Source organism: Eptesicus fuscus, chromosome 15 (assembly GCF_027574615.1).
Source record: "Eptesicus fuscus isolate TK198812 chromosome 15, DD_ASM_mEF_20220401, whole genome shotgun sequence".
Lineage (NCBI taxonomy): Eukaryota > Metazoa > Chordata > Mammalia > Chiroptera > Vespertilionidae > Eptesicus > Eptesicus fuscus.
In genome coordinates this window covers 71,655,555-71,677,921 of record NC_072487.1, presented here as the reverse complement: position 1 = coordinate 71,677,921, position 22,367 = coordinate 71,655,555, and the positions used below count along the sequence as shown (strand labels likewise).

Below are 22,367 nucleotides of genomic sequence, written 5' to 3'. Positions count from 1 at the left end.
TCTTTTTAGGGCTCTTAGCTTGCTTTCTTTCTTTTTTTTTTTTTTAATCCTCACCCGAGGATATTTTTCCATTGATTTTTAGATAGAATGGAAGAGAGAGGGAAAGACAGAGAGAAACATTGATGTGAGAGAGACACATCAATTGGTTGCCTCTTACACACACCCTGACCAGGCCCTGGCCAGGGAGGAACCTGCAATGGAGGTATGTGCCCTTGACTGGAATCGAAGCCGGGACCCTTTGTTCTGCAGGTCGACGCTCTATGCACTGAGCCAAACTGGCTAGGGTATGGCTTTCTTCATATTAAGATAACTTCATGTGTGTGTTTGTTTGTTTTTTAATTCACTATTTTGTTTGTTTGGTGGGTTGCTTTGGGGGTGGGGTAGGTTGTTTTATTTTCTGAAAATCTTGATATTATTGATACTCTTCCCTGGAAACTGTACTTTTTTTGTTCTTTTGCCTTAGGAATGGTCACAAAAAGTGGAGCAGCTTGAAAAGGTTAGTTCATCTTTAATTTTGTTTCATTCCGACTGTGGGCCTCTTCTGCGGAGCTTAGAAAATGGACTCTGCAGTACCCAGTGTACTGATATCTACACCTCTTGGAAGCAGGGTACTAGATGATTACACATTGACTTGAAAAACTCATGTCTTACCCTTTTGTTGGTGGGCATGCCCCGCCCAGTATACTCTCCACCCCTCTCTTAACTTTCTCTGTGTACGTGAAGGCTGATGGGACCTGCATCAGCTGGGCTCCATTGCCCTTCTGCTCCTGATTGGGTTCCGCCAGTGGGAAACACTAAGAGAACTATGTGTGGAGGAAGAGTGGGGTCAGAGTGTTCATTTCCCCAACCTTCTCCATGTGGGATCCCTTCGGGTTAGTTGTAGCCCATGGCCAAAGGTCACAGCTTTAGTTGGATCTTTGGTTTACCCTCTTGACATAGTTTCTTTCTCTAGGTTTCTTGTAAACTCTTCATCCCTTTGTCCCTTCATGTCCATCTGTTACTAGCACATTTTCTCTTTTGGATTTTGTAACTCTGCCCACAGCTTTTAAACTCTTCTCAAAATACCTAACCTGAGTCTGCCATCTGTCTCCTGCTGGGATCCTAACTGACACTGTGGTAGCATTAGGAACACTTTTGGAGGAGACAGTGAAAGGAGTGCATTTCTCCAAGCTCAGCATTGAGCAGATAAGAGAACCTCTTGGCTAGACACGGATGAAGAAAATTTATTATTCCAGCACCACAGCTTTTCTAACACTGTGTAGATGCTTAAGTAATGCATTCCTGGCTCCCAAACATGAATACTAAGATGAAATTTCAAGCCTACAATTAGAAAAACATTTTAATTTAAAATAATCAATAGTCAACACCCTGAGCCTGAATTATATGTTGCTACTTTATTCATTCCTTGTTTTCATTGAGTACTCCTAAGTTACTCCTCATGGTAGAAAAATTATTTCTTAGATTGATAGGTTGCTGGTTTGATTCCAGGTCAGAGCACATGTCCGGTTGCAGGCTTGATCCCTCGTAGGGGTTGTGCAGGAGGCAGTGAATGGATGCTTCATTTTCACATCAGAGTTTCTCTTTTTCTCTCCTTTTCCCTTCCTCTCTCTCTCGCTCTCTAAAAAAGAAAAAAGAAAAAAAAGTTTTTAAAGAAAAAAAAGTTCTAAGCATGGTGTTGATGGTCTTCTTAAACATGGTGGTATAGATTAGGTCAAAGTTTTCTCATCATAAGAAACTTAAGATTGTAGCCATTGAAACTCTCATTGGACTATTTTTTTGTCTTTTAAAATTATGGGAAAGGGGGATCCATATAGGACTGAACTAAATAAAACCTACTTCAGTTCACTAAGGAGATTGTCTCTCTTCACCCCTCCCCATTCAAAGGAGGGATTGGAAAGTTTTTTAGACAGGGAAAAACTAGAGACACCTAGGTCTTTGAAGCCACTGTGATTTTTGGAAATGTTATTTTTATAGACTGTTTTAATTTCTTTTCAATCAAGAATTGGAAACTGCAACAGCAGGGTTTGTCTTTAAGATAATCTATCTTGGTTGGGGGAATGGAGGGGGGAGGAACAAAAAAAAAGAGAATCCATCTTGAGAAGTTGTCATTTAGTAAATTGTAATCTGTTGAAATCAGTCATGTCTAATTTTTGTTGACTTGCTCATTGAAATCCGTTCTACTTAAATTGCATCTAGTTTTGTCAGGGCATTCAATCTCTTACTCCAGTTATTAATACTATTCAGCCAGTTGAGCCTCTCACTGGGAATAAACATGTAAAATGGATATCTGGAATTGTTAATCAAACTTAAGATTTTAAAGCGTTAAGTAATTGTTGTTCTTATTGCTCTTATTCGCAACTGTCATTTGAAACATTTATTTTTTAACTTAAAAATTAATGCCATATTGATCATATTACTCCTATTATCAATGTTTTCTTGTCTACTGACAGGAGATTTTTATTAAGAATTCTGCTTACATAACATTATTTTAATGTCTTAGTTGCCTGAGTTGGTATCTTCTTCCAAATAGGAGAAAAGGTTTCTGACAGCTCAGTTACAGGAAATGAAGAACCAGAGTTTGAATCTTTTCCAAAGGAGAGATGAAATGGATGAATTAGAGGGGTTCCAGCAGCAGGAACTAAGTAAAGTAAAACACATGGTGCGCATTTTTGTTTTAGTAGCTAAATGCTGAATAGATTATTCATTATTCTGATTTTGCTAGTCATCACCCTCTAAGTGCTGACAAACATACCCCAGTAGTCTTTGATATTAATTATATTTATACTAAAGGCCCAGTGCACGAAATTCATGCATGGGTAGGGTCCCTAGTGGCTGCTGGCTGCCAGCCAGGGTGCCTCCCTTCCTCCAGCCTCCTGCCACCCCCAGCCCCGCCCCCTGGTTGAACTCCTGATCGAATTCCCAGTTGAGGGGACAATTTGCATATTAGGTTTTTATTATATAGGATATTTTTCAATTTATTAAAGTGGAAAAGTTCTGATTCATTTTCTTTCTTTTTCACTACTGGGCATATAAGGCCACTCAGAAGCTCACAAGTTTGAGCTTATTGATTCAGATTTTTTTTTAAAGTTATATTTCTCAGTAGTGGCTCAATGAAACTTTTATCTCCGTGTCAGCTTTTAAAAAAAGAAGAAAGTCTGGGGAAAATGGAGCAAGAGTTGGAGGCACGAACCAGAGAACTTAGTCGAACCCAGGAGGAGTTGATGACCTCCAATCAGCTGTCGTCAGACTTGAGACAGAAGCTAGAAGAATTGCAGAGACACTGCTCAACGCTGGAAGAGCAGAGGTTCTTGCTTGGTCTGTGGGGCTCATGGGAAGTGGTGTAGCTCTGGCTAGAACCTGCCCACCATTCCCCATTACTCATTGCAATACTTTCTGATCTCAGTTCTGGCAAAGGCTTACGGGCTTGTCCGTATCTGCCTAGGGCTTAGGACCGCCCCCCCTAAAAAAACAACAAAAAACGAAAAACACACATCCTCATTCCCTTCCCCTGCCTATGCTCAGAGCCTCTCCAACTCTGCTGAGAAATTTAGTGTGTTTTAGTTTGTAAGCTTTTGAGAAACCACAGACAGAATATCTTGCTTAAATCTGGGTGGAATTTTTCTCTTTGGGCTTCTGCTTCAGAGAGAGAGCTAAGGAGTTTTCTCCATTTTTTCTAATCTTCACATGGCAAATGTTTGTAGCCCTGACATATAAAGAAACAGCTGTGTTTTTCCTGTGGAAGAGAGTTTCTTAGATGAGATATCCAAATTTATTCATTGTCTGCTTTCTTTCAATGAAGAGATCTTGTGACAGCTTCAACAACAGGTGCAGAAAGTAAGATCACAGACCTGGAGCAAAAGGAACAAGAGCTCCAAGCATTCATTCAGCAGCTTTCCATTGATTTGCAAAAGGTAAATAGAACAAAAACAAAAAGGTAAGTAAAGTTCTAGGAGGGGACCCAAGTTGGGGCTAAGGTATGAGATGCACAGCAGCTCTCTGTGGTCCTTGTGCTGTGAGCCAGGGTATATATTATCATTTGTTTTACAAGTTCTCTCTTTGGCCTTAAGGCAGCTGATTGGCATCATCACTGCTTCATCCAGTCTCATGGAGTGCTGTAGGTTATTGTAGGCTGGCTGGAAGCTTCTTGCATGGGATTATCTCTGCTGGATTTGACTAATGGGATAAAGATGCAGGTCCTATTGGACTGTGGATTAATAGGATTAAACACTTGTTGAAAGTGTGAGGAAAAGCATTCATTTAGCTAGTAGATCACAATACAACTGAATTATTTTAAAGAGGAGAAACATCTTCCCAGGGTCCTGGCTAGATTCCACGGAGGTAAGAACATTGCTCCTTCCCAAGTTGTGGGTTGCTTGGGGCAGGCATTTGCCTCTTGCTGCTGCATGAGGTCTGAACTGGATGCCAAAGTGGTGCTGGGTTCTGATTTTGTATCTTCTATGTCCCATTTTCAGGGAAGATTTCCTGGCCATATATTCTTCTGGCATGCAGTTGAGAACAGAATTTCTGAGAAACGCAATGGTCCTCGAAGGGACCAGAAGGGAGGGAGAGGGGATTTACGGTGTAATGTAATCTCTGCTTTCACATGCAGGTCACTGCTGAAACTCAGGAGAAAGAAAAACTCATCACACATTTGCAGGAGAAAGTCACATCCTTAGAGAAGAGACTGGAGCAGAACTTATCAGGAGAAGAACATGTGCAGGAACTCCTGAAAGAGGTAATTAGCTCTCTCTGGGCCAGCCAATGTGGGGAAGGCGATTTCATAAAATCCTAGAGTTTCAGGTCCTGAGAGTTTGCAAACAGCTTGGTGAGAAGAGCACTCTCTCCAACTTTTGATTGTCCTGCTTACAGCAGAGAGAGTCTCATGTCACCTGTGTGGGACATGTTTTCCTCAGGGAAAGCTTTACTCAGAGATGCCTGTGAACAAATAGCATCCTGATCAACCAATCAGCCCACCTAGGGATTTACTCCACCTGGACTGTCTTGTCTTATTGCTTTGCTCTCCTCCTCCCTTTTGCACTTTCCATTGGCCAAGGAACCATCTGTTACCATCTGCCTTTGGCTTCAGCACAGTTGCCTTGGGCAGCAAGTGGACTCTCCTTAGCTGAGAGGAGGCTATTGAGAAGACTTACCTTTTGCCCAGGTCAGTGATGTAGATGAACTTGCTTTCTCATCAGGTCTGAGCTCATTGCCTATATTCCACTCCTTTTCCTCTTGTTTACCAGTGATTGTCCTCACATGACAAAGGTAACAAAGCCAAGGCCTTGGGCCTAGATTACACCCTCACTTTCTCTCTGTAGTTCCCACTAAATACCTCTATCTCCACTGCCACTATAGCCTGGTCCATATTAGAAGTCTCCAGACTGGCCTACCCAGCATCAGTCTCTCCTCCTTCACCCTCTGTCAAAGTTATTGCCAAAGTGATCTTCCTAAACTTAAAGACCTTACACAGTTCCCCTACAATCCACAGTGAGTATAATGTGAGTTCTAGAGTGTAAATTGATTTCTAGAACCAGACTAGGTTTGTATCTCACCTACAGGCAGTCCTCGGGTTACATTGGACTCCACATACGTCGTTTCGTGGTTACATCGCCATCTCCCGTTTACAGTATTTATAAAAAAAAAAGTTCGGTCATTTCAACATATGTACATATGTGCTTTATGTTTTTATTATTTATGTACCACAAGTAAACGTCAGGAATTTTTATCTTTCTTTAAATTTTTTTTACTGTTTCACTTCATTACTGCTGTGTATGTGCTCCATGTGAGTGCTTATGTAGGTGGGTTCCGACTTACGGCGAAAATCGTGTTACATCGCGCTATAGTAACGGATCTCCGATGTAACACGAGGACCTACTGTATTCTATTTATTGGTTTGTGACTTAAAGCTAACCATGTAATCTCTTTGTGTTTATTTTTCCTCTGTAAAATAGGGTTATTCATTGTACCAAATGCATAGAGTTGTTATTAGGATTAAATGAGTTACAATATGTGAAGTGGTTAGAATGAGGCTTAGAACATAGTAGGGTCTTGATATAATTCAGCTATCTTCTATATATATAAAAGCCTAATATACAAAGTGTCCCCTCGGGAGTTCGACCAACCGGTAGTTTGATCACTCGCTATGATGTGCGCTGACAACCAGGGGGTGGCGTGGAATGAAGGAAGGCCCCCGCTGGCAGCCGAGGAAGGGAGGCCCCAGCTGGCAGCCGGCAGCCACTAGGGACCCTCCCCATGCACAAATTTTGTGTAATGGGCCTCTAGGCTATGTAGAGAAAATCCTAAGCGACCTTTCGACCATTTGACCGTAGCTATGACATGCACTGACCACCAGGGGGCAGACGCTCAATGCACAGGCATGGAAACATGGAACAGACTGATGAATCTCAGAGGGAAGTGGGGGAGTGGAGATGGCAGGAAGAGATTAACCAAAGATCTTATATGCATACTAGAGGCCCCGTGCACTGATTCATGCACCGGTGGGGTCCCTTGGCCTGGCCTGTGGGGATCGGGCAATCCGACATCCCCCGAGGGGTCCTGGATTGCGAGAGGGTGCAGGCCAAGCCGAGGGACCCCACCGGTGCATGAATCGTGCACCGGGCCTCTAGTTAGTATAATAATCATTATTGTGCCATCATCATTATTATAATGTTTAGTGTGCATAATAGCTACTTAGGGAATTTGTTTAAAGTATGTATCTCTGGCCCTACCATCGGAAATTCTGATTTCTGGAGTAATAGGCCTGGAGTAAAGCCTCAAGTTTAACACCTCCCAAGTAAGTTTTAATGCCAGTGTTTAGACAACTCCACTTTGAAAAATATTGCCTTCAGAATTAAATTCAAACTTCTTTCTGCAGCATAAAATCCTCTCATGATCTTGCCCTTTGCCTCACTTTCTAGTCTTGTTTCTTGACTTGAGCCCACCATCACTTTTTCTTTCAGCAAGTTGTAGCTCCCCAAATGTCCCAGGCTGTTTCCACCTTCATTGGTCATCCCTCTGTCTGGATGCTGCTCCCCACCCACACCCCACCTCCCATCCCTGGCCACCGTGAATTTTGAAGCCTCCCATTTCCCTGAGGCCATGAGCATATCCTGCTCTGTACTCCTTCTTGTGGGCACTATTGCATTCTATTATATAACTAGAGGCCCGATGCATGAAAATTCATGCACTGGAGGGGGGTCCCTCAGCCCGGCCTGCCCCTTTCACAGTCTGGGAGCCCTCAGGGGCGGGAAGCGACACAGCAATCAGGAGAAGGTGACACCCCCATCACATCTCTGCTGCTGCCACTGCCGGCAGCGCAAACCTCAATCAGCCCTGGTTACCTGAGCCTTGGGTGGCCCTGGGTGGCTGGGCAGCCGACATCTAAGGCTTGCCTGTGCCTCGGGCCAGCCCTGGGTGGCGGGGCTGAGGGGACTGGGCTCCGCCATCTTGAGGCTGTGGGCGCCTCCATCTTTGAGGGCATGGCAGTCAATTAGCATATTTCCTCCTTATTGGCTGTGGGCGCCACCATCTTTGAGGGCAGGACAGTCAATTAGCATATTCCCTCCTTATTGGCTGTGGGCACCACCATATTTGCGATGGTGTGAGGGTCAATTAGCATATTCCATCTATTAGGATTGTTTTGCCCTAGCCACAAGGTCAAAGGACTGTGTCAAATTTATCTGTGTATACTTGATGATATGTGAATTTTATCTTAATGTACCGTATTTTCCAGCGTATAAGACGACTTTTTAACCCAGGAAAATCTTCTATACACCCAGTCGTCTTATACGCCGGAAAATACGGTATTTGTGTCCCTTGAGACTTACACAAATCATAGTTATGTTGTGGATATCAGTAAATATTTATTCAATGAAGAAATGACTATTTTCTTTTACTCTTCTTCCACTTACAGAAAACAGTTGCTGAGCAGAATTTGGAGGATACCAGGCAGCAGCTCTTGGCAGCCAGAAGCAGCCAGGCCAAGGCCATTGACATCCTGGAGACGCGGGTATTGACCTCACTGCCAATGATCGCATTGTCTGGGTGGTAACCTGGTTGGATGACTTGGTTGTGGCTGAGAATCCCCTTGGGTCAAAGGTTTTCTTTTGAGGGGACTGTTTTTTGGCTCTTACTTATATTGAGTTGAGTTAGTCATTTTACTCATTTGCCACATTATCGTCATTGTTCCACACAAAATTGTCTTCTTGTTTGTTCCCTTTTATCTCCATTTCTCTTCCTCCCATAGGAAACCATTTTGACATGGTTAATAGAAATCCTTCTATTGTTGGGTTTTCCTAAAACATGTGGCATTGTTTTGTGTGCTAATTTATGTAAATGATATAGCTATGCATAGTCTTCTGTTAGCTTCAACTGCTCCATCTTCTGTGTCCACATCACTGTACTTACCTACTCTACTTTGTAGTTATCTACTAGAATGATAGACATACAGATTGCCTTCTTCCTGTCACCACAGATTACACTGCAGTGAACATCCTTATCCCTGTCACTTTAAGGAGGAGAGAGAATGCATGTGACCTAATGTGACTAAATAGGATAAGGATGTTCCCAGCAGGGCTGCTCCTGGCTCTAGTCCCCCAGCATGCTGGGGGATTCCTGTATCTGAGGGCTTTTCCAACATTGGCATTTCCCAGCATTTTCTTTTGCCAGTTTAAGGAGTGTGAAGTGGTGGGAGGAGCAAAGGATCTCTGTGGGGCCTCCTTAATGAGAGCCCTAATCCCATTCTCGAGGGCTCTATCTTTATGACCTAAGCACCTCCAAAGGCCCCATCTCATGATCTCAGCATATGAATTTGGGAGAGGGGACACAGACTTTCAAACCATAGCAATTTAGCTCATTTTGTAAAATCTTATTTCTTCATAAACATATTTTAAGGTATATTTTTCTCTAAATACAGTTTTGTTTGTTTTATTATAATTCCATTTATTTATTTACTTAATTTTTAATTGTTTTTTTGTTTGTTTTTTAGAGAGAGAGAGAGAGAGAGAGAGAGAGAGAGAGAGAGAGAGACATCGATTTGTTTTCCACTTATTTATGCATTCATTGGTTGATTCTTGTATGTGCCCTGACAGAGGATCAAACCTGCAACCTTGGCATATTGGGATGATGCTCTAGCCAACTGAGCTACCCAGCCAGGGCAGTTTTATTTCTGTATATATATATCCATTTTTTGTTGTGGTGTTAAAATATACATAAGGTAAAATTTATCATTTTAACTGTTTCTAGGTATACACTCAGTGGCATTAAGCACATTCCCATTGTTGTGCAGCCATCACCACCATCTATCTCCAGATCTTTTTCATCTTCTCAGACTGAAACTCGGTACCCACTGAAACAATAATTCCCCATTCTCTCCTCTCCCCAGCCCCCTGGCAACCATGATTCCACTTTCTGTCTCTGAATTTTTCGAATCCAGGTACCTCACATTAGTGAAATAATACACTATTTGTCCTGTAGTGTCTGATTTATTTCACTTAGCATAATGTCCTCAAGGTTTATCCATATGTCAGAATTTTATTCCTTTTTAAGGCCGAATAAGCCATTTTAAGGCTTTTAGTCCATTGTATGGATGTACCACATTTTGTTGATTCATTTGTCAATGGACATTTGGGTTGTTTCCATCTTTTGGCTGTTGTGGAAAATGGTGCTTGAACATTAGTGTAGCTTCACCAACGAGGTTTTTGTGTGTGGGTTCACACTTTCACTTCTCTGAGGTATATACCTAGGAGTGGACTTGCCCGGACATATGGTAACTCTGTGTTTAACCTTTGAGGATCTGAAATCTTTCTTGAGTTGTGTCTCTCATTGGGACTTGAGTAGATATTTTCTGAACCCAGGAGTTTAAAAAGCTAGGTTTCAGTCCTGGCTCTGTCACTAATAACATTTATGATTATGGACAAGTAACATTACTGGTCTCCTCTGTGGAAGTACTCACACTGTTCATATAGGGTAGTTTTAGTGAAATCATGTAATGTGAATGTATCTGAGGAACCATGAGACCTAAAAACATTCTCTTCTCATTGGGCACTTGTCCTTGACAAAGCTGCCACCTTCTTGTGCTTGTTTTAATAGTAAAGTTCCCCAAGGGCAGAGGTTATTCCACAAACAAGAGAAATTGGCAGACAGCTTGAGTCAGATAAAAATGGCCCATTGGAGAGTTAGGCCTAGCTAAGTACTGGGCGGTACATCATCATCCTGTCCATTGCGCCAGCCTAGTGCAGAGCCAGGTACATCCTAGTCAGACTTGGTCGAAGTTCAGTGAATGAATGGAACCAAAATTGTGTCATAACAGTAATCCTACTTCTGGGAATCTGTCCTAAGAAAGTGATTCAAACCAGGTCTAAACATTTGCATAAATATTGTAACTGCTGTACAATTTTGGATAGGAAAATGGGAAACAACCCTAGTGCCAACACGGGAGGCAGCAGTGCAGGAAATTCCAAAACACCCTTTGAGGAAATAATCTAAGGTCTGCAGACCATGTAGAAACACTGAAGAAAACTTGAGTGAGGAGAAAAAATACAGTTTTTCTAGACTTGTATACAAAGTTATTTTAAAAAGTCATAGAAATAGACTGGAAGAAAAGACATTAGGATGATAGTGTTTTATAGTATGGGTATTTTTTTCCTATAAAATTTTCAATTATGTACCTGATTTCTGATTTAATTTAGTTTTTAAAGCCATTTATTGTTACTCTCAGCTTTTTTTTTAGATGAGGAAACTTTTTTTTTTAGATTGTCTTTTTAAATTTATTTTGGAGAGGGAAGAAGAGAGAGAAACATCAATGTGAGAGAGCTATACCCACCAATTGGTTGCCTCTCGTACGGGCCCTGACTGGGAAGCGAAACCACAACCTTCCGGTTCATGGGACGATGCTCCAACCAACTGAGCCATACCAGCAAAAGAATGCTTCTGGCCTTAGCCAGTTTGGTGCAGTGGATAGAGCGTCAACTGCGGACTGAAAGGTCCTGGTTTTGATTCCAGTCACGGACATATACCTCGCTTTCAGGCTTGTTCACTGGCCCCAGTTGGGGCACCTGTGGGAGGTAACCAATCGATGTGTTTCTCTTGCATTGATGTTTCTCTGTGTCTCTTCCTCTCCCTTGTACTCTCTCTAAAAATCAATGGAAAAATATCCTCAGGGGAGGACTAACAACAATAAAAAAGAATGCTTGTGTTTCCACTAAGGTGAAAGAACTAGAGCAGAGCCTGCAGGCCTCTGAGGAGAAGCTGAAACAGAGCAGAGACGCCGTGGCCGCTCAGGAATCGCAGATTCAGGAGCTTGTAAGTAGCTATTGTGCTGCTGCGGTCTAGGCCCTCAATGCCTTCCCTTATGCCTTTGCAGATACCCCAACTTCTGGAATGGTATCTGGGCCTGACTTCATATACACTTGTGCTGGGTGTGGGCAGCTGGGCAGCTGCAGGTAGAAGGAGTCAGGCCTGCTGGAGGCTCTGAGTTACCCAGAGAGGCAGGGACTGGCTAATTCCCACCTGACAGCCCAATTGTGGGACTGTTACAGGTGGTAACTCCACTGGCAGTCAAACCTCAGCTTGCAGCCAGGGCTGTGGAGAACAGGTCCAAGCTTTGGGGAGAGGATGGCGAGGGCTTGGCCAGTTGTCGCAGCCTCAGAAGAGGTGTTGAATTAGCAACTAGAGAAATAAAAACGGCATTCATTGCATGGTTACCCTGTCCCAGGCTCTGTGCTAAGTACTCTGCACGTGTTTTCATTTAGTCCTTGCACCAGACCTAAGAGGTATGCAGTTATCCTCATTCTCTAGAGCAGTGGTCGGCAAACTCATTAGTCAGCAGAGCCAAATATCAACAGTACAATGATTGAAATTTCTTTTGAGAGCCAAATTTTTTAAACTTAAACTTCTAACGCCACTTCTTCAAAATAGACTCGCCCAGGCTGTGGTGTTTTGTGGAAGAGCCACACTCAAGGAGCCAAAGAGCTGCATGTGGCTTGCGAGCCGCAGTTTGCTGACCATGGCTCTAGAGCAAGCATGTCAAACTCAAAGCCTAACATGGGCCAGATAAACAAGGTTTAAGTTTATGTGGGCTGCAAAAAAAACAAAAGCTTCAATTTTCATAGAAACATAGGTTTATTTCAATAGAGACATGCTGAATACAAAGGGCTGAAATGAGTAATCATTAACATAAAATAATAGAACATTTTCATAAAAATTAGTATTTTTTTCTTGAACATTAACTTACCACACACTGAATAACTGCACAAATTAATTAGCGTAACACAAATAAACCTATTTTTCTTGTTCTCCGAAAGCGAAATATTTTCTGTTGCTCACACCCAACAAGTCAGTACAAGACTAATGATGTGGCAATCGGCTGCTAAAATACTCGCTGCTAGTATTAGTGGAGAGAAACGGTGCGCCTGCACATAAGGCGCATAAGGGAAATGAATGCAACACAATTATAGTAATTAGTCATTAGGGAATGTTATAGTTCGTTATTAATAATTAAATATAACAGGATGTTGTAAAAATTAAGTTACGGAATTTTTATTAAAACGTTTCTTACATACCGCTATATTGGCTGGGCCACAAAAATATTCGTTGTGGGCCGCGAGTTTGACATGCTTGCTCTAGAGGAAGCAGGCTCAGAAAGACCAGGCTGCATCCTTCTCAGATCAAAGCCCAGTTCATCACTGGGTTATACTGCCTCCCCGGGGAGAGCTGTCGCCCATAGAGGGCAGCACTGAGTACAGTGAGGGAGGACAGGGCTGTCCCCCCAGCATCAAGACCCATCCCCGATGCCAGCGGAGCAGACCAGGGCCTGGGGCCATACACTGAGCCTGCAGGTGGGGACCCTGGCAGCACCCAGGCTGGAGAAGGTCAGAAAGGAGAGTTGCTTGTATAGGACACCCATCTTTGGGTCACTGAGAAACAGAATAAGGCCCCCATTGTCCCTGTGAATATCTATCCTCTGGTACCCCCACAGGCCACCGCAAACCAGGAGAGCAGCCGTGCACAGCGGCAGGTGCTGGCTCTGCAGCAGCAGTGCACGGAGCACGTCCACGCTCTGGAGGCCCAGCTTGCTGCCCTCGAGACGGCTCGGGCCGCTGACCAGACGGCTGCCGAGCGTCAGATGGTGAGTGAAGGAAGGAGTGAGGCTGTGCTGCTCAGCACCAGGCTCACAGGAAGGCCAGCCCCGCTCTGAACTAGGGAACCACATTTGGGAGCAGTTTTTATCTTTCCAACTAGACACCTTCTCAGGAGACTACATGTAAAAAGGCTGCTTTTTACAAAATCACCAAACAGATGGCTTCTCCTTTTCCTTGGGCTGCACAGGGGCTCCCTGACCAGTCCCCTCAGCTTCTTCCCAGTCTTTCTGAAATTCATATTCTTCCCTCGTGGCTTCTTCTTTCTCTGGCCCCTCCCCCTGTTCCTGATCTTCAGAATCAAGTGCCTCTTTCTTGTGAGGAGTTTGTCTGGTGGTTCTGCCCCACCCCATACTCATCTCCCAAAAAAAGGGAGGGGGCATTTTTAAAGGGTCCCTGTCAAAGAGACAGGACTGTGCCCAGGGGCAATGTGGTAAAGACCTTTTCTTTTTATCTGTGCTTTTCTCCCTTTGCAGAGGGATCTGGAACAAGAAAATGCACTCCTTAAAGAAAGCAAGAATGAGTGTGAACTTTCTTTACAACATCACCAACTTGAACTAAAGAAGCTAAAGGTATTTAGCTCAGAGCGGCATGCCTTTCACTTGGAGAAGCAGTGGAGCTAGCATTTGTTCGGTAGTTCTGTTAGGCATTTGCTAGCAATTGTCACCTCACTAAGTCCTCTCAGTGACCCCGGGGGAGGAAGAATTACCCTCACTTTTCAGCTGTCTTTGAGGCTCCACGTGTAAGTCATTTGCCCAAGTTCCATAGTTACTGAGAGGTGGTGCTGGTCTGACTTTTCACTCCACCACAAGGCCCAGCCCTTCCTCTGTGTCATCAGGAGCTGCCTGGAAAACCACTGTCAGAGCGCCACGGCTAGTGACTTCCAGAGAGACGAGCAGAGCATGGCCTCAGCAGGTCACAGGGCCTGGTTGTTTGCATTGGGCGCCGTGTACATAAATGAGGAAACAGGCTGCTGGATTGCTACCCTTCCCTCCTGAGAACGTGGTGCTTTATCAGATGCTGCCCCTTCGTTTCCTGGACATAACGGGATGAGGAGGAAAGAGAGACGCTGCCACTTTCTTATACGCCTCCCGGCTCCCGTCCCTTTCTGTAGCGGATGGTGGGTCACTGCAGTACTTGCCCGGCTTGGTCATGACCCAAAGATGTTGTGGATCCCTCGGCCAAGGTCTTCTCTGAGAACACCCATAGCTGAGGGCCTGCACTGGGTCAGCTCTCAGGAACAGTATCTGCTAAGTTCTGTAGGTGCTATTGCAGTAGAGCTGTATGTGAGGGCCTGCACTTTGGAGTCAGTTTTTTTTATGCATTCCTTCAGCAAACATTTGAGTACCTGTAAGCACCATTGTAGGTGTTGGGATGTGGCAGTGAGCAAGACAAACACACACCCTCCCTCCCGTCCCCTGGTGGAGCTTGTAACTAGAAACAGTAAACAAGTGATAAATAGTCATAAATGCTCTGAAGATAAGAAAGCAGGGTGAAGGACAGAGCAGGGAGGAGAGGGTTTTAGCTATGGAGGCCTGGGCAGCTTCAGTGATATTTGAACAAAAGCTCTGAATAATGAGAAGGGGCCAGCAATGTGAATGTTTGGGGAAGGAATATTCCAGACAGAAGAAATAGCAAATAGAAAGGCACTGAGGCAGAAAAAAGCTCATTTTGTTCAGAGAACAGCATAAAGGTAGGTGTGGGTGCTGCTTGGTGGGCGGGGGACAGCAGGGGAGAAGTGGGCAGGGAAGCCGTGAGGCTCTGAGCAGAGCAGAGATGTGAGTTTTGTTTTAAAAGGATAACTCTGACTCTGTGGAGAGTGGTTTGTAAGGAAGCAAGTGCAGAAGCAGGAAGACCTGCAAGGAGGCTCAGACATTACTGTGCTCGTAAATTTTGTCATAAAAGACAAAATTTCAGCAGAGATTTGGAAACTTTTATTATTGAAAGAGAAATTTTGAAAATAAATCACATTAGAATTTTAGAACTGAACAATGCAATAGCTGAAACTAAGAATGCCGTCAATTATAAAAGGGCATGAGGAAACGTTTGAGGTGATGGATAGTTTCAGTATTTTTATTGTGGTGATGCTTTCACCATAATTCTTCATATTGCACACTTTAAATATATTCTATTCGTCAGTTATACTTCAATAAAGCTGTTTTAAAAAAAACAATGAGTTTAATAGATTAGAACTAACAAGAGAATTAGTGAAAAGAAAGGACAGAATGAAATACAGAAAAGAAGTGGTAAAAGACACACACGAGGTGTTCTAGCATGTGTTATTGGGGCCTGGAAGGCAATGAAACAAAGGAGTCAGGAGCCATTATTGAAGAGCTAATGGCTGAGAATTTTCCAAACTGATGAAAGCTGTAAGTCACAGGTACAGGTGTAAGAACGATTCAATCCAAACAGGATAAATTTTAAAATCTATACACTGACACAGCCTGGTAGTAGAACTAAAAACCAATAAAACAAAAACAAAGAATTAGTCACCAACAGACTTGCACCTAAGGAAGTACTAAAGAGCACCTTTCAGGTGAAAGAAAATTCTAGATGGACTTACGGAGGATGTGAGGAGGTAAGAAAGAATGAAGAACTATGATTATTGCAAATATGTATATGAGAAGAAACAGAAAATCTGACCGACAGTGTGTCTTATGGTCCAGTCAGCAGAGAGGAATGAGAGTTCACTTTCTAATGTAAAGTTTTTAATCCAGCACTGAAACAGTTAAAAGATATCTCAAAGGTAGCAACTGAAGGAAGCAGCTTCCAACCCAGGACTAGGGAATTAAGGGAAGAAGTTGGAATTATTAAATTTAGGAATTAAGACAAGGAACCCACAGGTCTGACTCAGGACTCTGGTTGGGGGATGCAGTACAGTGGCACGTGTGTGTGTTGGGGGGTAGGTCAGTGAATGACTTCAGCCCCAAATGTTGGAAGCGAAGTTGACAGGAAGGAGCAAGCCTTTTTCTCCCTCCTCCTGCCTTCCAGTCTCCCTCCAGCTTCCCCCTCTTGGCAGAGATTAATATGGAGCCAGCTGGATGCGCAAAAAGTGGTTTGCAGAGTCCCAGGTGCAGCATCACAAAGCAGAATAGAGAAGGGTGGGTGTGGGCTGAGAGCAATAACTTAAAAGCCAGCACATGGGCTGTTTAGAAGTGTGGTTAATTTCCAGATGTTTGGGGAATTTTCTCAACGTCTTGGATTTCTAGTTTAATGCCATTATAGTCAGGTAATACCCTAAATGATTTCATCCTGATATTTTTTTAGACTTGTTTTAAGATGCAGCCTATAGTCTATCTTGGTAAATATTTCAGTGCATTTTAAAAGAATATATTTCTACTACTGTTAGGGAGAATATTCTGTAAGTGCTAATTAGATCAAGTTGTTAGTATTGTTCAAATCTGTTTTCTTACTTTTTTATTTTGTCTGCCTGTTCCATTAGTACTGAGAGGGGTATGCTAAATCTTCCATTGTGATCATGCATTTGTCTCTTCTCCTTTTACTTCTGTCAATCTTTGCTTCAAGTTTTTTGAAGCACTCTTTTTAGGTGCACACATACTGGTATGTGGAATTGTTTGTATTTTTCAAAACAACTGTTCCCGCCCTAACCAGTTTGGCTCAGTGGATAGAGCGTTGGCCTGCCGACTGAAAGGTCCCAGGTTCGATTCTGGTCAGGGGCATGTACCTTGGTTGCGGGCACATCCCCATTAGGAGGTGTGCAGGAGGCAGCTGATCGATGTTTTCTCTCATCGATGTTTCTGGTTCTCTATCTCTCTCCCTTCCTCTCTGTAAAAAATCAATAAAATATATAATTTTTAAAAACAACTGTTCCCTGAGCCTCTCAGGGAAGCCATTCCCAGGTGCAGAGAGCTGCACATGTGGTGGCCTGGTGGCTCCTCAGCAAACCCCAGCTGTGCCAATCAGCCGCGAATCCCATGGTCCTGAGGCACAAGTGTCTGTTGGCAACAGCACAGATTGAGAGCCATGTTGACTCAGTTCTGTGTGCCAGCCTAGCCCTCCATTAGCTGATTCTTGGGGGAATTCAGTTTTTGGGGTTTTTTTTGTTTAAACCTGTGACCTCCAGAGGATCACCCTGAGGATCAAGCATGACCATGGCTGGAAAGTGCTCAGTGCAGTTCCTGGCACGATGGTGCTGAGTCCCTGCTCCCTGCCCTGCTTCCCTGTCTTCTCGCTCAATCTGCACAGTCTGCATCCTGTCCTCTTAGCCAGAGCGATCCCAGCGTCTCCTGAACTTCCCCAGAAAGGCTGCTGCGGAGGCCTGACATTTGTATCCCCTCCCCTCCTGGGCCCACAGGCCAGGGTTTCAGCTCCACCAGCCTGAGACCTTTTGCTCCTCCTGTATCAACGGAGCATCCCCAGTGAGGGGTAGTTCAGGGTCCTACCATCAGCCTTTTGAGCTCAGGCACCAATTTTCCTTGACTACCAGAAGTGGACTCACAGAAGGTCAATTCCGACAACTCCACAGTCGGATCCAGAATGCCACTGGCCACAAGACTGTCCTCTTCCTCCATTAACCCACTTGTATTGGCTGGAGTGGGAAGGGAATTTTTTTTTTAAATATATTTTATTGATTTTGTACAGAGAGGAAGAGAGAGGGATAGAGAGTCAGAAACATCGATGAGAGAGAAACACCGATCAGCTGCCTCTTGCACACCCCCCCACTGGGGATGTGCCCGCAACCAAGGTACATGCCCCTGACCGGAATCGAACCCGGGACCCCTGAGTCCGCAGGCCGACGCTCTATCCACTGAGCCAAACCGGTCTCGGCGGGAAGGGAATTTTGTAGGAGGACTTGAGTAGCTCACAGAACCAGAAAGACTTGTCTCACTGGAATCTGGGGGCTCAGGTTCTTCTCTCCTATTCCATGCTGTCTCTTGCCTTGGGGGTCAGCCAACTCTTGTCCTTGCTTTTCTCCATGATGTAGACTGCATCCTACAGATCAGGAAATGTCACCACAGCCACTCCAAGCTGGTAACATTCCAGCTTAGCAACCGCAGGGGCAAGAGGGCCTCTCCCCAGCTTCACCTTAATATAAAAAGGATTCTGATATAAAAAGGGATTCTGATTGATTCATCTGTGGACAGATTGATTTGGCCAAAGGAATGAGGTACTATTGGCCTGGCCTGAATCACATGCTTACCTTGTAGCCACAAAGTGGGGGCATCATTATTAGCAGTCCTACCAGAACCATACCGAATTGCTGGGTGGGAGTGGGGAATAGCAACAGTGAGGCTCTTATCCAAACAAAGGGGGCTGATTCTAGGTAGAAACAGCAGACATCTCAGACCAGTAATGTGGGCAACTGAGCAGTCATAGTATTCACCTGGGGGTTGATGGGTGCGCATGGCATGTCTCAGGGAAGAGGACTGATGTGTTTGTCAGGAGATAATCCCTGCACTCTGAGGAAAGGCCAGTGAGGTAGCCTTGCTCGGGGTAGAAGTTATTCTGGGTGCTGGAATCTAGCATCAAAAGGCTTGGCTCTGAGCTCAGACAGGTGCTGGCTTGAGCAGATTTCTTAACCTCTTAGAGCCTCGGTTTTCTCTCCAGTAAAATGGGTAGGTTTGGTGAACCTGTGACATTTTGCCCTATTAAAATTCAGTAATGGTCTATTATTTTTTCTGTAACCGAATTGTTCCGGTGCACTGCACCATTCACACGAGCCCAAGTCTCTCTTTGTGTTCTGTGTTAATTTCACTAAGACCAGCTCTTCTAATCCTAGGTCCCCCAGCCTTGGCTTGGGTCTGGCTGCTGTGCTCATGTGGTGCTAGTTTCCAGAGAGGCTGCTGGGTTGTCCCCAGGGCAGTTCTCAGAGGGATACAGAAGGCACTGCAGTGAGAGGCAGCCTGGGAACCTTGGGAAGCAGGAACAATGTTAGTCTAGCCCTGCAAGACAATACTCCCTCTGTGGGCTTCATGTGAAGTAAAAGCTAAAAAAAATAGGCCCTGAGTTATTGGCCTCAACCTCGACCCATTTTCTGAATTATAGGAAGAATGGAGCCAAAGAGAAATCGTGAGTGTGGCAATGGCTCAAGCCCTGGAGGAGGTGCGGAAGCAGAGGGAAGAGTTTCAGCAACAGGTAGGCTCAAGGGTCATGCCTTCACCTCAGGCCAGGCAGCACAGCCTACCTCCCCCTCTGTCCAGAGCAGGGTGTGGCCCAGGTCTCAGGAATGCTGGCAGCTGTGTGATTCCCTGGAAGTCTCTAGAAAAGTGGGAGGAAAATGTTAGAAAGAAACCTCCACCCCACAGGGATGGCCGTTTGGATTTGTGATGGTCAGTTATTGTCATACACATCACCTGGAAGGGCCATGCCCAGGCACCTACAGGGCTCTAATTCTGTGAGCTGGGCCACATCCCAGTGAGCTCTCAGAAGGGAGGGTGGAAAGAACCTTCCTTTGAAGACAAAGTCAGCATCAGCCCAGACCTCCTAGTGAGTTGGCTCTAGGCCGTGGGTAAGTTTGCAGTCTCAGAGTTGCCTTTGAAACGACTCTAGGATAATTGCACCTTCCAGGATATCATAATGAGGTCTGTATAGCAAATGCCACGCATGTCACAGGCACAGGGGACCTAGAAGTTATGCTTACAGCCAGCTTGTTGGAAGGCTGAGCAGAATGGCCACATCTCTGGGTGGCCCAGTGCAGGCCAGAGAGGCAGTGAGGGCGAGTGCCCATCTGCAGGGCCCTGCCAAGGAGAATTGGTGTGTGCATGATTCTAGGAGCAGAGGTGAGCTTGGGGCATGTTCTAGGCTGTGGACTTCAGGAAGGGATTCTCTGGAGGCCTGGGGAGTGGAAAGGAGAGAATCCTTGGAGGAGATGGGGTCATTGCAGCCAGCCTTCTCTCAGCATGGTTTTTTCTCCAAGGCTGCTAACCTGACATCCATAGTAGAAGAAAAGGAGCAGAGTCTGCAGGAAAGCACGGCTGCGATTCTCCAGAAAGAGCAGGAGATTCTCCAGCTGAAGAAAGGTGAGGGGCCTGCCCTGTTCCTGCCCAGCACCCCCACCCTGAGGTGGCCCAGGCATGAAGCAGCATGGAGTCACTGGGCTCGCCTCCCCTCTGCCCGGCCTAGGTCATGACGCTGCCCTGCTGCAGGCACACCAGCTGCGCAGTGAGCTGCAGGCCCTGAGAAACCTAAGGGCAGAGGAACCCGAGGCCGCCGCTGGGCGGGAGGACCTGCTGAGGCTGCCAGGCCAGGAGCAGGGGTTGGCACTCTCAGTCAGCGAGCTCCAGGTAAGTCCCACGCCAGCCCGTCAGGCCGTGGTGCAGTGGCAGCAAGCCACAGAGCAAAGCTGCAGTCTGCCAGTAGGAGGCGGCAATGGGCAGACAAGGAAGCTTGCTGGGTTCACTAGCTTAGGGATGCCTTAGCTTTCTTTAAGGTGGGGCCGCTTAACTGACTTGGAGGTTGTGAGTCTTGAGGAGCCTGTCAGCGGCCAGGTGTTACAGCCCTTTTCTTCCAGGCAGACTGGCTGCGTGGAAAGTGGATTGTCCCTCTGGAGGGCGTTGGCCGGACTCTTTGTAGTCTGTTTGGTTCTTGGCAGTTAGAGCACAGCAGTCCACACCTTTGGAACGAGTCTGGTCCCTGTCCCGTTCTCCTCCCTCCCTCCCCCATGGACCTGTGGCTTAGCTTGACCCCTGTCCTGGCTCTCCATTTGCTGCCCCACCCTGTAGGTAACCTCAAGGTCCAGGGCTATACGGGAGCCTGCATATCAGCTTCCGCCTGCAGAGGGGATACCAAATGGTGAGGTGGGGGCCATGGACCTAGAGCAGCTACAGAAGGAAAAACAGGACTTGGAGCAGCAACTTCTAGAGAGAAATAAGGTAAGGGTGCTCTTTACCTCGGCTCTTTATATCTCTGCCCTTCCCTGTCCTGTGCCTGAAACTACTCAGTCCCTTCTGAGAGATTTGCTGATGCTCCTTGGGCACCTCCCGGGGAGATACTCTTTCCTGGTTTTCCTCTTCTGTTTCCCTCTGCATTTTTGTCTTCCTTTCACACCCCCAGTCTCCTCCCCTGCCTCCCACGTGAGACAGTGTCCAGAGGATCAGCGCTTGAGCAGCAGCAGATCTAGGTGTTCCCAGCCTCCGCTGCTGTCACCAGTTTTGTCCTGTTGGACCCCTGTTCTCACCTCTCCTGTGGCCTTCCTTTCCACAGCTGTGAGGTGATAGCAGTGAGATCTGCCTTTGAGGGTGACATGGAAGTGTGAGCTGTCCTGTAAAATTCCTGGTATTTGGTAGAGGCTAATTCAATGTCATGACTCCACCCTCCCCAGCAGGCCTCTGCAACTGTAAATGCAGGTCTCCTTTGAGGCTGTTTTTTAAAGTGCCCTGCGCAGTTCAATGTGTGGACTATGCTCTGGCCTGAAATTCTGCCCCCAAATTGTGTGATTGTGTGTGTATCTTTTTTTTTTTTTTTTAGATCTTTAACAAAGGGAAAAAGTGTTCATTTTCCTTCTCCTTCACCCCCTTCTCCCCCCCCCCCGTCCCTCCCTTTCCCCTTCTTTCCTCTCCCTCTCTTCCCCCCACATTCACATTTAATCTTTTCCTGTGAAATATAAAATAGACACACAAAAGTGCACAAACACTGTGTGCCCCAGGGTCCAGCCATCAGACCTTTTCTCTAAATTGTACTCACCCCCTTGTGATCTCACCCAAACTACACGCTGCCGGCTCCCACGTCCATATCTCAACCCGGACAGCTCCCATGAACTCTAGATGCCTGTACTGATTTGCTTTGTATCTAAAAGGCATCTGAAGCTTAAAACATCCAAAACCAAACTTCAGATGTCCATGCTCCCTTACATCTACGGCCATCTTTCCTACCTCAGTAAATGGCAAAAATCTTGGTGTCGCCCTCGACATCCAAACGTTAGCAAATCCTTTTGGATCTCCCTTGATATTTTACCAGCTGCTCCTCAACTCCACCACTGCTGCCATCCTTCCCTGGATGGTGTTGGGCTTCTAGCCTGACTCCCCTCTGACCCAGCCCTCTGATGACATGACTTTCCTTCTCTCTATAAAAGTAAGTCCTTGCAGTGGCCCACAAAACCCTGCCCCTATTACCCTTTTCACGGGCCCCCTCTGCTAGCCCCACACCCCCTCAGGCACATTGGCTTTGCCCGCTGGGACTCTCAAGCACCATCAGGGCCTTTGCACTCGCTGAACCTTCTTTCTGGAAGATTCTTCTTCCATTTACCTTCACGTCCTTTATGGTAGCATTTTG

At 45.5% G+C, this 22,367-nt stretch overlaps 1 protein-coding gene across 4 annotated transcripts in view; it reads left to right on the top strand.

Annotated features, from left to right (window-relative positions):
• The window catches only part of GOLGA1 (golgin A1), a 41,492-nt gene that overhangs the window by 12,077 nt on the left and 7,048 nt on the right, over window positions 1-22,367 (top strand). For 3 of the 4 annotated variants that reach the window (XM_028130802.2, XM_028130800.2, XM_054727517.1), the window contains exons 7-19: window positions 464-496; window positions 2,531-2,659; window positions 3,135-3,304; window positions 3,800-3,911; window positions 4,610-4,735; window positions 7,913-8,008; window positions 11,206-11,301; window positions 12,977-13,126; window positions 13,613-13,708; window positions 19,143-19,232; window positions 20,014-20,116; window positions 20,220-20,380; window positions 20,819-20,968. In XM_028130802.2, coding sequence (XP_027986603.1) covers window positions 464-496; window positions 2,531-2,659; window positions 3,135-3,304; window positions 3,800-3,911; window positions 4,610-4,735; window positions 7,913-8,008; window positions 11,206-11,301; window positions 12,977-13,126; window positions 13,613-13,708; window positions 19,143-19,232; window positions 20,014-20,116; window positions 20,220-20,380; window positions 20,819-20,968 — 1,512 coding nt within the window. The remainder of the gene's footprint in view (window positions 1-463; window positions 497-2,530; window positions 2,660-3,134; window positions 3,305-3,799; window positions 3,912-4,609; window positions 4,736-7,912; window positions 8,009-11,205; window positions 11,302-12,976; window positions 13,127-13,612; window positions 13,709-19,142; window positions 19,233-20,013; window positions 20,117-20,219; window positions 20,381-20,818; window positions 20,969-22,367) is intronic. The other variant, XM_028130805.2, reaches the window with a different exon arrangement.